This window comes from Gorilla gorilla, chromosome 9 (assembly GCF_029281585.2).
Source record: "Gorilla gorilla gorilla isolate KB3781 chromosome 9, NHGRI_mGorGor1-v2.1_pri, whole genome shotgun sequence".
NCBI classification, from domain to species: Eukaryota; Metazoa; Chordata; class Mammalia; order Primates; family Hominidae; genus Gorilla; species Gorilla gorilla.
In genome coordinates, this window is record NC_073233.2 from 32,524,835 (window position 1) to 32,540,907 (window position 16,073).

The window sequence follows — 16,073 nt, forward strand, 5'->3', positions numbered from 1 at the left end:
AAAGAAAAAGCACTTCAGGATTTGGGCAAATGTACCAGAGGTATAGAGGGTAGAAGTTTCCTGGTAGTTAAACCTCATTGACCAACTCGCAAATAAAACCATTTAGATTTCATCTTTCAGAAAGTGTCCTCGGCAATATTTCATAACAAATACTTCAGTTGAGAATTTTAAAGTCCATCTTTCCTGATTCTAGAATCTACTTTATTTCTGTAAACTTTATTTGTACCTTTCACCATTTACTCATTTCCCTGTATTTGTTTTCCTTTTAACTACCAACTGTCTTTTCCTCAAACTGAATTATCATTTATAATTTGGATCCTGCTTTCAACTTCTTATCTAAGCAAAATGTCGTATAATTACCAGTAGAACATGTCCATGTTAGCCTTTTTTAGTCAAAGATTTTCATGCCTGTTTCGAAACAGTGGTGGCCTAGGCTTGCACAACATACTTTGTTTGCTGTTCATGCTGTTGGAATGACAATCATTTCCCTGCCTGAGTGATAGTTTATGAAGGCACATAGAGCAAAAAGTCAGTTTCTTTACTTGTTTTTTCAATTATTGTAACTATGAGTAATGCATGTCACCTTTTGTCCAGATTACATTTTATATTAACAACTGACTTGCAAACTTTATAAATATAAATATACATAAATGTATAAAATATATATTCCATAGTATATATCTATATATACACAAATATTCATATAGGTACATGTATATGTATCTGTGTGTGTGTATGTGTATCTTTTTCAAAGAGTGCTGAGCCAAAAAAGTAAGAATGCTTTAAATATGCTGTTCAGCAAATTAATGAATAACTAATGGTTTAAAATGCACCATGAGGGAAATACCTGGACCTCATCTAGTTTGGACCCCTAAACTAATGATAACTTTTATTAAATTAGTCTCTGACAAAACATCAGTGTGCACCTCTGGCAGTCTACAGAGGATGCATGGACTAAGGAGCAGTGCATGAATAAAGGTGAAATCTTACATTAAATTTTCTAAGGCAACCCATACAGCTATTTTACCTCTCAGTTAATTCAAGAATACCAGCTCCATCAGTTGCCAACTTTTTAGCAGTTTGCTCTTCTTATGGATCACCTGCTTGTATTGTGAAATCTCATATTTTGTGTTTCTCAGGCTGTATATTTTATTTGACCACCATTTAAAAAGAAATATTTTCTTTTCCACAATCACAGTCATGTTTTAATAAGCAGTAGGCTACAGTCTCACAATCTGCATCCAGGAAATATCTTTTAGTATTAAATTCCTTCCAATTAAAACATTCCTCTGATGAGCTGCCCAGTGGAATAAAGTTGCTTTCCCTGACAGTCTTTAGCCCCACCCAGCTGATCTCTTGCATAGGGAAACATGAGTGAGAACTTCTAGTACCAGCTTACTAAAAGCATCTCTCTGCAGCCTTGCCTATGTCTTCACTTAGCCCATTTTACTTTTCACTGCAGCCTCTCTGAGATGGGATAAGTGCTGCTGTGGTTTAAAGGCAAAATATATCTTCAAGAAAAAAGACTCTAAAATTCATCCATCCTATTGAAGTTAATTGTCTAGGAAAGGCATTAACACAGAAAACTTCTTAGAGTCAGCTCTGCGTGTTTTATTTCCTTTGGATTTCCAAGTGAAAATAATTACAGGAAAGCCTATAGTTATGACTGATTAGAATACTGTGATTTTTTTCCTATCCCTTAATTTTAAAGAATTCAATAGTGTGAACTTTACATAGTTATATGGGAATTTTGCAATGTCAGTTTTAAAATTTGAACTGGATAATTTTTCTCCTGAAGGCTTCAGACATGAGCATGCTTCCAACTCATGTTTTGCTTTACCCTGTTTGACTGAACTCTCTGGTGATTCTAGTCAACTGGAACTTCAGCACTCCAGTTCTGTCCCGACTGGTAAGCTAACCTTTAGATTGATATGTATGAGTATCTTAACTTATGTTTGTACTTCTTTAATGTCTGATGTGTAATAAATAAATGTTGATGTCATCCATTTTCTGGTGGTATAGCTGATGCCAATTTTAGTTTCTTTAGTTTTTTCCCAAAATGTATAAATAGACTTTTGAAATAAAAAATAGAGGGCTGAAGTTTTTGTGCATATAATTAAATGTCAGAAAACAAAGTCAGTAAACTCAGAAAAATGTTAATGGTGTAATAGACTTTGTTCCTCTGAATGCTCAGGCCTATCAAGTCTTAGTTTTGTATGGCATGACTGATGAAATCAGGAATCTTAACCATAAACTGCAAAGAAAACACTTGCCATTTTAATTCATCTCTTTTATCTCTCATTCGTATGCACAATTATATAAAGGATAATATATTATTTATGTTCTCATTAAGAACAAGAGAATATTCATTTTAGTTATTTTATGATCTGATTTAGATTCTATATGAGCTGACAGTGTTAATATAATTAAATGTGAAGAATAATTTTAAACCTTTGAGTGTTACTTGCTTAGAATCTCACAGTTTTTGTTCTTGCTCTGCAGGTCTGAGGGAACAATACTATACACTAATAGTTTGCATTCATCAAAAAATTCTGAGGGTCTGATTTATAATGAATAGCTCTTATATGTCAACAGTAAATTAATTGTGCTTTGTAAAAAATGTTTGCGTGATGGATATTTTAAATGTCGTACTAAAGTAAAACAGCTGTAATTTGTTTATCCTTCCTTATAAAAGAAGGCGTTGTAATGGGAACATAAAAGTTAAGCAAAGCTATTATAAGTCTGGATATTGTTGGACACTGATCTTTGTCACATGAAAAATCTTGTAGAAATAATAAATTCCATTACACAACAAGAGGATTCTTCTAAGAATTTTGGCAAACTTCTTTATTATATAACCCCCAGTCAATCTCTGATTTATTGCTCATAGATTATTATGTATTATATGAGTTGTTTTATAGTATAAGAGTTCTGTAAACAGGAGATAAGACATTCTTTTATAAATTTTCATTCAACTATAAGAAAAAAGTCTCTATGCTGTTATTTTGTCTTCTAAAATTGAGACTTACTAGATATTGAACCTACAATTTCATAGAAGTAGGGAAATTAATTTTTTACAGATGTACATAACTTTTTACAGTAGACTTGGTTAGAAAAATAGTTTAATTAAAAAATTGATAGTTTAAATATTCATGTCTTTTTCACCATTTTTTTGTCTTCTAGTCATTTCTGTCAGAGTTAGCACATCCATTCCATTAGATTCAACTATTGTCTTTATGCCGTTAGATTCAACTATTGTCTTTATGCCGTTAGATTCAACTATTGTCTTTGTGCAGTTAGCACATCCTTTCCATTAGATTCAACTATTGTCTTTATACACATCTATAGTGCAGGTATAATGTCATTTCCAGAGATGCATACTATGAACAGCCTAGAAGACACTTCCACCTTGATATTCTGGCTATGCCTCAAACTCAACACATCCCAGTTGAAATCCCTCGAAATGCTTCCTCCTTTTTGCTTCCATATTTTTCTATGACTTCTAAGTAATCTCAATATTCCTTAACATTTATTGCAATGGCATTTATGTGTTTATTTGTATGCATATTGGTTAATATCTATCTTCTCTACCTCTATGTCCACCATGACAGCCTCTGTACCCAATAGGATGTCTCACAATAAAACATTCTTAAAAATATATTTTCACTCTTCGAGACCAGCCTGACCAACATGAAGAAACCCTGTCTCTCCTAAAAATACAAAATTAGCCAGGTGTGGTGGCACATGCCTGTAATCCCAGCTACTTGGGAGGCTGAGACAGGTGAGAATTGCTTGGACCCGGGAGGTGGAGGTTGTGGTGAGCTGAGATTGCGCCATTGCACGCCAGCCTGGGCAACAAGAGCAAAACTCCATTAAAAAAGAAAAAAAACATATATATATATATATATGTTTATATATATATATACACACACACACACATATATATACACACACATATATACACACACACATACACACACACACACACACACACACACATATATATATTTGACTCACTGACTGACTGGCTGAGGAACTGAAACACCGCTCTCTTCATTTCCCTCAATGCAGACACCTGTATCGACTCCTAACTGATCTCACCTTCTCCAGGTTTTTCATAACAAACCTCCTGCCCATGGATGGCTAGGAAATATTTCCCGAAGCACAACTCTCACCCATTTCTATCTTTGTTCACTATTTCTATGATTCTGTATAACCTGTGTTATAAACCTGGTGCTCTATGATTTAAGCTCTGTTTTTTTCCAAAACTTTTCAAGCCCCATGTAATCTACACATATTCCACAAGTATAATTTACACCCTTTAATCACTGATAATATTCTTTCAAAATAATCCTCAATAATTATTTTCCTCTGCCTCCATTTATTATGACGTTGTTGAGATCAAATGCTCTCTTTTTCCGAAATGCATATGGCCATATCTCTGTGCAAAGGGATTTTTTTTCCTGTTGCCGAACATCTGTAGGTATTTGTCCTATATATGAAAATGTTTACATGTCAATTTCTATTATAACTATGTAGTATGCCAATGACTTTTATTAGACTATGTTTCTTGAAGATAAGTGTCACTACCCAGTTGTTTGTGGCTTATGCATGACACACATATAAAAATTATGATTAAATAACCAAATAACAAATCATAGTACACTTTTTTAATGAGTTTTCTGCCATAAGGTATATTTGTTTAAGTCAAGTTATATACGTTCTGCATTAGATTTTCAAAGATATTGTGTGGAAATTATCACACAATTTGCCGCCTGATATCATCATTCAGGATAGTAACAATATGGAATTTGTCATTCATCTGAAACTTTATGGAACATTGAACTTTCCAGAATCTATTTTGTATGCTAGGAATTTTTACCTTATTTTTAATAGAGTCAAGTTTTATTTATTCATTCATAATGTATTTATTGCAGGCTTAGCACTGGGATTAGTGGTAGGGGTGTGTATATGAAAATGAGGTGATAGCCAAAGTAGAAGAGAGGTCTACCTTTTTAATCTCAGTGGTGTGGCAGTATGTTCTCAACATTCATGTACACATATTCCTAGCAGGGGAAAATAAAATATAACTGATGAAGGTTAGTCCATAGAAATTTAACCACGTATGTCTAAAAGGAAGTGTTCCATTGTTATCAAAAACAGTGTTTATACCTTTCATTTACATAGTAACTATTAGGTATCTCATAATACAGAATCTCAGTCATTCTCACAAAATATCTATAAGGTAGTATTCATTCATCTTAAATTCCGTGCATTAGAAGGAGAATCCAAAGCTCCAAGAAGTAATGTAATTGGATTAAAGTCACACATATAGTAAGTGTGTATGGGTGAGGGGGAACAGGACAGCCAAGAGAGAGCTGAACTGGAGAGTTTTTCATCTGTTCTGTCCGTAATTTTACTGTTCTTTTTTCTCCCCAGTATTACTTGAAAATTAAGTTTAGAAATAGTCCAGTGAGGGAAATTGCCTCTTTGTGTTCCAGAGATTGATGTAATTGAAAATAAGTAATCAGTAACTAAAGTATAAATGTCTTTTTTTATTATACTTTAAGTTCTGGATACATGTGCAGGACATGCAGGTTTGTAACATAGGTATATATGTGCCATGGTGGTTTGCTGCACCCATCAACCTGTCATCTAGGTTTTAAGCCCCGCATGCATTAGGTATTTGTCCTAATGCTCTCCCTGCCGTTGCCCCCCACCCCGCAAAGGCTGCTATTATTGATAGTAGGATTTGCCTATCTTTTTTTTTTTTTTTTTTTTTTTTTTTTTTGAGATGGAGGCTCACTCTTGTTGCCGAGGCTGGAGTGCGATGGCGCCATCTCGGCTCACCGCAACCTCCACCTCCCGGGTTCAAGCGATTATCCTGCCTCAGCCTCCAGAGTAGCTGGGATTGCAGGCATGCACCACCACGCCCAGCTAATTTTTGTATTTGTACTAGAGACTGGGTTTCTCCGTGTTAGTCATGCTGGTCTCAAACTCCTGACCTCAGGTGCCGCCCGCCTCAGCCTCCCAAAGTGCTGGGATTACAGGCGTCAGCCACCACACCTGGCCCAATTTTGCCTATCTTTAGATGACCAATCAACTATCTGTATTGTCCATGTTTGTATCTTACTTCCACATTCTCATGTTTCAGCTTTAATTTTGATTGCCCTTTACTTTTTCCTAGTCTATAATTTGAGATCTCAAAAGCAAATATACTTATTTATAGTCTCTGAAAATTCTATCCAGAAAGTTCTTCCTTCAGTATGAGCAGAAAGTATAAGCTAGAATGATAATCTGATATTTGATATTCTTATTTTTTTACAATTCATAAATAAATGCAAAAGTCTATGTCATTTATTTTTGTACTTTTCTGAGCTACATATAATAATTGAATACTTATAATAATTGAATACTGGTTGGGACAGAAGTAGAAGTTGCCTACCTAGGAATGCAACCTATCAGGTAATTCAGGATTCCCATGTAAATTAAAATTTTTACTGTGTAAACTTTGCAGCAGAGAATTACCTGGACTCCAGAGCCAGACTAGTATTGAGTTTGCTCTGCTACTAATTGCATGACTTCAGAAAGTTAAATGAATCACTCTGTGTTTCTGATTCCTCATATACATTAAGGGTGTAAAAAATCCCTACCTCATGGAGTATTTAAGAACATTAAATGATATAATGTCAAAAACCATTTAGCACAATGCCTGCAACTAATATCTAGCATATGCTAACTATTATTCAAAATACACTAAGGATGTGAGATCACTTATTATAATGGTTTTCCAGAAGATGATGATTAACCATGAGCTGGGGCTCACAATTTATATGAGGCAAATTGCAAAATCCTATGTAGTACAAACTGAGCTTCTCAAACTGACACAGTTATCCCTAGGAATATCTGACAGTGTGTATAAAATATATATCACACAGTGCAGGAGCATTTATGTTACTGATGAGTAATTTTATTCATTTTAACATTAAAGAAGGACTTGGTAGGAAGTGAAACAAATGTCATAATTCTTTTCCTAATTTTTTAAATTTTTCATCTTTGTGGGTACATAGTGGTGTGTGTGTGTGTGTGTGTGTGTGTGTGTGTGTGTGTGTGTGTATTATTTATTTATTTATTTATTTATTATTTGAGATGGAGTTTTGCTCTTGTTGCCCAGGCTGGAGTGCAATGGCATGATCTCAGCTCACTGCAATCTCTGCCTCCCGCGTGCAAGCAATTCTCCTGCCTCAGCCTCCCGAGTAGCTGGGATTATAGCCATGGGCCACTACGCTGGGCTAATTTTGTATTTTTAGTAGAAACGAGGTTTCTCCACGTTCAGGCTTATGCCACCACACCTGGCTAATTTTTTGTATTTTTAGTAGAGATGGGATTTCACCATATTGGTCAAGCTGGTCTCAAACTCCTGACCTCAGGTGATCCACTCGCCTTGGCCTCGCAAAGTGCTGGGATTACAAGTGTGAGCCACCACGTCCAGCCATGTATATATATTTATGTGTGTACACGACATATTTTGATACAGGCATACAATGCATAATAATCACATCATAGTAAAGAGATATGTCTCACCTCAAGCATTTATTGTTTCTTTGTGTTACAAACTTTCCAATTGCATTCTGATAAAATGTCAGACTGCAAAGAAAAACTCCTTTTGACCTATAGATGTCTGTGGGCATTCCTGTTTTTCTATCAATAGAAGTATTTCTAAAAGAATGTATGTGAGGCAATGGAAAGAAAACAGAAAGGTGGTGGCTGCACGAGTACCTTGGTTTCTGTTGGCTACTTGGGTGTTGATGCCTGATGATGACAGTGGCATCTCCATGGTCTTAATGAGGTCAGTAATTTGTCTTGAATTCAGTGTGGCTGTGTTAGCTTTAAGTATTAGCAACATGCGACAGTGTTCTGAAGATATCAGGAGTCCTTGCAAAGTGGCTGGAAATTTTACTTTACTTCAGTGGAAATTGCAAAAGGAAAATGAGGTTATGTATGTACCAGAAATTAAATTTCTCTGTTTTGTTCCCACTCTGGACAAAAAGGAGCCAGAAAAAAAGACTTCCTGCTTTCATCATTAAGAGTTAATGTAGCCTTTAGAAATGAGATGCCTTCTCTGAATTATGAATAATGCATTAAAGGAGGAAACAGAGAGAGTAACAATCATGCATTATCTAGACCAAAGTGACTAAGTTATAGATGGGCAGAGCTAGATTTATAAGCTTCTTTTATATGAGAATATGACAGTGAGGCCAAAAGAGTGGCTTGTCTCAGGTCACTCAGATAATTAGATATAAAGGTCAGCCTATAATTCTCTATATCCTGAATTGTTATACCCTTATGTGCCTTCTTACTCCCAAGGGTCATCATTACATAATATGACTTGGACTTTGACATAGAACAACTATGAATGTAGCTCAGACACAGGAGATTTTAGAACTTGTGCAAGTTATTTAAAACTTCTCTGCCTATTCTCAGTGAGACACCTACTTTGTAGAGTTAACTGTGGAATTAAAAAAATGTGTGAAAAATACCTTGTGCAGGGAAGGGGCCTAGAATACACATTTAATGGGTGAGATGTTGCCCCATTTCTTTTTTTCCATTGTTCTGCCTATTTATCTTACTCTCTTGTGCCTTCTCAACCTCCAAATTCCTGGGCCATTCATAGGAGTTGCTATAAGGACAAGAGATACATATTGAATCTGAAAACCAAAAAAATCTAACAAATACTCATATTACCCTGAGTTTTCTAGTTAATTCCTGCAATTACATGACTTTTGGACAAACAAATGCTCTCGAGAATGAATTGTGTTAATTGCAAAAAATACAAAGATCTGAGAGTCAGTCTAACCATCTTTAGTAATATAAGAATCCCCATCTCATCATTTCTTTATTTTCCTCTAACATTAAATAAATTATCTTTTTCTTCTATTAGTCCTGCAGATGTTTTCTTCAGAATTCTTATCTGATTCCACAGTAGATAAGCACAACTCCGCATTTTATAATTCTTCTTTTCCACTGAATAATTGACTCTAGCTAGTGAAATTTCAGATTTCATGCTCCATTTTCAAGGCCATCATGAAGCCATTTCTCAAAGCAAAAGCATTTACAGAAGTAGTTAATTCTCCAGTAGAGCCATGTAGTGGGTTTTGGAAATCATGGCTTCCACAAACAAATACTACATATTTTACAATTTCTGGTAAACACAAGGATGACCACAGAGAGCTTGGACATTTTTTCATCTTGTTTTGCTTTGAAAATCAAATAAAACTACTCTCAAAAATTCCCTCATATACTTTTATATGTATACTTCATAAGATTCATTAAAACAAAATAGAGCTTTATTAACTTCATAAAATACATACACAGTCACATAGATTTGAACTGAAATTGGCAATTTTATCACCAAAAATGGTGAGCAGAATAAGAATTAGTGAAAGTTCCAGTGTATAAAATGTTCACTATTTGTAAGTCAACAGTATAATGTAGGACCTACCAAAATGCAAGACATTGTATAAGCACAAAAACTCATTAAGAGAGAATAAAACATAGCCCTTGCTTTTAGTTAATATTAGAGAAGACATTCACTCATTACATTAGTACTTACAAAGTAGCCATATATGCTATGTGCTTTGACACACACACATGCATAACAGTGTATATGTGTAAGCACACTGCCTAAACTGGTAATAATATTATTCCAGGAATCACTGGCACACCCTGGCTCCTCCTCATCCATGGGTGTCCAGCAATAATTAAGAGTCATTCTTTCAACCTTATCTTCATACTCTCATCTCACCTTGTAGAAGTCAGTATCAGTATCTTATGTGATAGATGGTTACAAAGAAGGAGAAGGCAACAGAAAACAAAAAAAGATCCTGCATGAGGAAGGTTCGCAATACAGACAACACTGTCTGTACTGAATGAAATTAAACTATATGGGTAGTTTAATATTTTTGTTTTTGTTTTTGTTTTTGTTTTGAGATGGAGTCTCACTCTGTCACCCAGGCTGGAGTGCAGTGGCGCAATCTCAGCTCACTGCAGCCTCCACCTCCCAGGTTCAAGTGATTCTCCTGCCTCGGCCTCCTGAGTAGCTGGGACTACAGGCGCATGCCACCATGACTGGCTAAGTTTTTTTTTATTTTATTTTTAGTAGAGACAGGGTTTCACCATGTTAGCCAGGATGGTCTTGATCTCCTGACCTTGTGATCCTCCCGCCTCGGCCTCCCAAAGTGCTGGGATTAAAGGTGTGAGCCACCGCACCAGGCCTAATATAGTTTAATTTCAGACTTTCATCTCCTAAAATGTAAGCTTTACAAACGTCTCCTCCAGGGTTTACTCCGTGGTCCTAAGTCATACTACCTCTTTATTCTTGTCAGCCTTCCCCTACCGCTTCTTTCTAATGAACAGTTTTCTGAGCCCTGCCTTGGCCTCTGTTTTAATCCTCATCCACGTTAGGCTTCTTTTCCCTAATGAATATAACATTTTTCTTAGGCTTCTTTTCCCTAATGAACGTAACATTTTTCTTTTGCATCCTCTGCCCCCATGGCATCTCACTCAAGCCCACCTGTGGAGCCCCTGTGCCTTCTCTGTGACTCCAGTCTCTTCAGTGCTGAAGATCTTCCTCAGGTTTTGGGAGCCATCAAAAATGGTGGTGAGTGAGGACCTCCTCCCATCACCCAGTTTCAGCAAGGCAAGTGGTGGGTGGAAGCAGTATTCCCTCTCCACCATAAGAGGCACATGTTAGGGAGGACTAGGGGATTGAGGATGGTTCTGGAAGTCAAATTAAAATGTTAATGTTGTACCTGAGTCACACAATGAATTAATTAAATTCATTTCCTGGAATTTGAATTAAATTCATATTCAGGAAATGAATTAAATTCATATCCTGGATATTGTCACTCTGTATTATCCTGTTTCTAAGTGGAAATTTTTTCCATCTTCCATGCTACGGACTTTTGAATTTACCTCTTGTAGCACCCATGAGCTGTTTGTAACTCCGGAATGATCATTTAAGGGAGAAATGAGGTAGCTATTCATTATAGTGTATGCTGAAGGAAAAATAAATGATAAAGTAGAAGCGTTCTGGCCTTTTGGTAGAATAGATAAATATGGTCCAAAGAAGATAGAAAAGGAACGAAATTATAAAGAAAGACAGACTTTTAAAAAGAAAGGAGGAGGGCATTCCTGGAGAATGAAATGACAAGAACAAAGAGCATGTTATCACAAAGCATTCATTCATGTGTCTGTCAGTTTATTTTTTGCCATCCCTGCATACATACCTTTCTTTCCAGTATGAATATTCTAATGTTCTCTTGGAAAGTTATCCCTTTTCCAAGGGATATCCTGTGGCTATGGAAGTTGTTGACATAGTTTGTGCCCCATATTTAAGCTACGCCTGAAGCCATTCTGCCTTCCAATGCAGACTTCCAACTTACTGGCTTATCGTTGAGCCAGGACGTTTCTTATTGTTTATGCCTAATTTGAGTTGACACTTCTGTCACTTGCAACAGTAAGAGTTCTCAGTGATATATGTGATAATGAATTTCCAGTTTCGGTGGATGGCAGCAAGGTCTACCTGGCTCATACAAAAGATGCATGTTCTAAAGTAGTGGGAGGTTAAGTCAAATGTGGATAGAAAAGCAAACCTCAAACCCTAATTAACAGCATTGGCCAGTAGCCTTGATAGTTATCTTACTATTTGTGGGAGATCAATTTTAGGTTTCCACTTTTTTTTTTTTTTCCTGTTCAAGGCCTGGTAACATTAATCTGTGCCCGCAGTCAAGCAGTCATTCATCATTTATGGAAATCTAACAAACTGTGGCCTTGACCTCTGCTCTCAAGGTTCCTGACCCCATATCCTTTTGCAGCTAAAATAGATGGAAACTGAGCCTCATATAGAAATTTAATGGGTCCCTAAGGCAACATTTTACTTTTCTCTTCCTCCCACTAAAGAGAAAATTTTATTTAATTTGTAGGGGGAGGAGGAGCAGCTTAATCTTGAGCTGTTTACAGAAACTCCTCCAGGGGTCTCAGATTGGCCAAGCCTGTCTGATTCAGTTCTATTTCAGGGCAGAATTCACGTGGGTCTTTTATGTTCCTGTTTGTGATTTTATGCAGGGATGGGACACAGGCATAAATTTATACTTGTATAGCCACTGAGATATGTCATATTTAACCATCTGGTTAGGAACTGGGCCAAAGATTCTTTTACACTCTGAGAAACTGGCTACGGAAGTTGTTGATATTAATGACTATCCTTTTCTTCTGTATTTTCAGGTTACTTAAGGGGCAAATGCCCATGGATTTTTATCTTCCTTAGTATGAGGAAACATTTTCTTCAGTGGATGGTTTTAGGATAAAATACATAAGGCCTACCTTGACAGTTGCAGTGTATAACTACATCAGTGCTCATCGTCTTCCTTATGGAAACAGTGGCCATGTTTTTTGTTTTGTTTTGTTTTGTTTTGTTTTAAGAAACCTTCCTTTGTCTCTTTCTCAATTGTAATGTTAGTAGATAAAACCACAGTGTCTGGGAGTTAGCCTGACTAATTTATGACCATACAGTATGTTATAGATTTGGAAGGGAGCCTAAGTTTATCCAATCAGAGTGAACTTTAAGGCTTTAGTTGGTAATTCTGGACTTACTTTCTGGGCTTGGAAAGACTATGAGGCTTCGAACTGAAACTTGACGCAGTCATGAGGAGAGAGCCTGGTATTGTCAAAAATGACCTGGGGAGCCTGAAAATGAAGAAAACCCAAAAGAAACAGAGCCGAGATTGCTTTTACTGTAATGTTGGAGCATAAATCAGGCTCTGCCCGAAGCTAACCTGAACTAGGAGCTCATTAAAATTTAGTTCATTTTATTTGCTTGAACCAATTTATATCAAGACATGTAGCTATTTGTAGTTTGGTAATATAGGAAATATTTTCTCCTTCTGCCTCTTCTCTTAGAACTCTTTCCTTTTCTTCAAAATTTCTCTCAAATATTGTCTCATCTGTGAGGCTTTCTTAGGCACAGGTGTATAGTTGGTCACTCTATCATAATCTTTATCATATGCTATGTTTGCTTATCTGTATCTTGTGTTGTAAATTACTACAATTTGTTGTAATATATTTATTTAGCACCTCTTCTGTGCCACACTGGGTTAAGCTTTAAAGATTTGATGCTGAACAAGGCCAACGTGGTTTATGCCCTATGTGTACTATTTAACTGATAGGTTATTGATAATTAGAGATATGATGTGTTTTAGCAAAAGGAAGATACAGAGAACCAGGGAAGCCATGCAAGAGGAATATTACAAACAAAATATTACATGTATGATATATCTTGGGGTTAGCAAAAGAAAGTTGCATAATACTAAATGTGATCATTCCTAGAGAGTATTGTCCTCTTGGTAATAGTGTTTTGTTTTAATCACTGGGAGCTGTTTTAATTACTTGTATATAACAGAAATTTTAAAAAAATTATTGAATTTGTACATGATTCAAAACATATTTACCTCTGAACCTTCCTTGATTAACACCCCTCCACAAAAATCTTTCCTGCTCTAAATTCTCAAAGTTTAATTTTTATTGAATATCCACATTGCCTTTATTTTATTTACTTACATTTAGAGAGTTGATGCTCGGCATTAATCAGCCTTATATCTAAGATCTTCAAAGATGTCCAAAATCACAAATGCAGAAATTTTACCAAAGCTGGCACATTCTCCCTGAATCACAATTTCACCAAAAGTCACATATATAAGCACGATGTGCCCACAGCACAAGCTTACCATCTTTTCAGTATTCACCAACATTTTATCTTCTATGCTGTAAAAGTACAACATTGACTAGAGCACTCAGTGAAAAAAAGAAAATACGTTTTCTGATTTTCATACACCCCATATTATGGGTTTCGTTCAAATGGTAGGTCAACACTGAGTTTAACAATTCACTCTTGAGAATATCTAAAATTTTTATGTTCAAGATAAGAACCAAGAATTCATTTTATCATACCTATTGACTTTGTATTTCCTTCTTCTAACCCAGTTTCTTCAGGTAGATTTTATTCTGCCTTATGCCAGGGATATTTTTTTCCAAATAAAAGTCGGCATATGTGACTTTACAAGAGCTACCATTTACTCAAATTACAAATAGAGAAAAGATGAGAAGAGATAAATATATGAAGAGCTGACAGACTCTGACTTTGATTAAAATCTAAGTGACTCATACTACTTAACTTTGTGACTTAATAAATAACAAGTGAATCATAAGTGGATTTTCAATATGTTCAAGAATATAGAAACCCTGAATACTAAATAAGCTCATGAATGTCATGATAGTGGAGTAGTAATATGTTTCATTCAATAGACTATAAGTTATTTGAAGGAAGTTTTTTTTTTATTAACATTCAAGCTATATAAATAAAGCACTGACTCTTTCTGGGTCTCAGTTTTTCATCTGTAGAAGAGGTGTAAGATTTTCTGTTTTTGTTACTATCCCTGAGAGCCTGCCAGTTCTGAACATATAGCTATCAAATGGAAGCTTGATTGCCAGCAAAAACCTATTAAAGTTGTAATGATTTTAGGCAGAATATTTACATTTACACTTACGATATCTGTTACTTATTTATTCATTTGCAGAAAGGTCAGTTTAAATTTGAGATACAGCTTGCATTGGAAAAAAAAAGTGAAGCAAACTGATCCCCTGGAGATTGGGTTCAAGATATTAATTAGTTAGGTTTAGGGTAGGACTGTCATAAACTAAAATTTCTTAAAAATATTTTATATAAAATTTCTAACTGACCTCACATAATCTTTTAAGTTATATTATTTCCAAAATGTCATTCCTTTTATATTTATATATAAATATATATTATATTATATATTAATATCTATATTATATATAGATATTATATATATAATATGGATAATATAGATATTATATAATATATAATATATTATATAATATATATAATATATAATATATAATATATTATATATTATATATTGTATAGATATATAATATATTATATATTATATATCTATATAATATATAATATATTATCTTATATTATATATATCTATATATTATATATAGATATATATATCTATATATAATATATATTACAATTATATATAGATATATATCTATATATAATATATATTACAATTATATATAGATATATATCTATATATAATATATATTACAATTATATATAGATATATATCTATATATAACATATTAATATTAATATTAATAACGTATTATAATTTTTAATTATAGATAATTATAATTATAGAGAGATAATTAGAGATAATTATAATTATAGAGAGATAATTAGAGATAATTATAATTATAGAGAGATAATTAGAGATAATTATAATTATAGAGAGATAATTAGAGATAATTATAATTATAGAGAGATAATTAGAGATAATTATAATTATAGAGATATAATTAGAGATATAATTATAGAGATATAATTAGAGATATAATTATAGAGAGATAATTTGAGATATAATTATAGAGAGATAATTAGAGATATAATTATAGAGAGATAATTAGAGATATAATTATAGAGAGATAATTAGAGATATAATTATAGAGAGATAATTAGAGATATAATTATAGAGAGATAATTAGAGATATAATTATAGAGATAATTATAGAGAGATAATTATAGAGATAATTATAGAGAGATAGTTATAGAGATAATTATAGAGAGATAATTATAGATATATAATAATAAAAATATATCTATAATTATATATAATTATATAATATATAATAATAAAAATATATATATAATTATAATTATAAATATAATATATATAATTATAATATATAATTATTATATATAATATATAATTATAATATATATAATTATATAATATATAAATATAATATAATTATATATATAATTATAATATATAATATATAATTATATATAATAATATATTAATAATATATTAATAATAATATTAACATATTATATATTAATATTATATATTATAATATTAACATATTATATATAATATATAATATATATCTATATATTATATAGATATATATTATATAGA

At 33.6% G+C, this 16,073-nt stretch overlaps 1 protein-coding gene across 2 annotated transcripts in view; it reads left to right on the forward strand.

Moving 5' to 3' along the window:
• Nucleotides 1-1,350: 1,350 nt before the first annotated feature.
• The window catches only part of ANO3 (anoctamin 3), a 472,830-nt gene continuing 458,107 nt past the window's right edge, over nucleotides 1,351-16,073 (forward strand). For both annotated transcript variants that reach the window (XM_063711053.1, XM_063711054.1), the window contains exon 1: nucleotides 1,351-1,909. In XM_063711053.1, coding sequence (XP_063567123.1) covers nucleotides 1,756-1,909 — 154 coding nt within the window. In that variant the 5' untranslated portion in view covers nucleotides 1,351-1,755. The remainder of the gene's footprint in view (nucleotides 1,910-16,073) is intronic.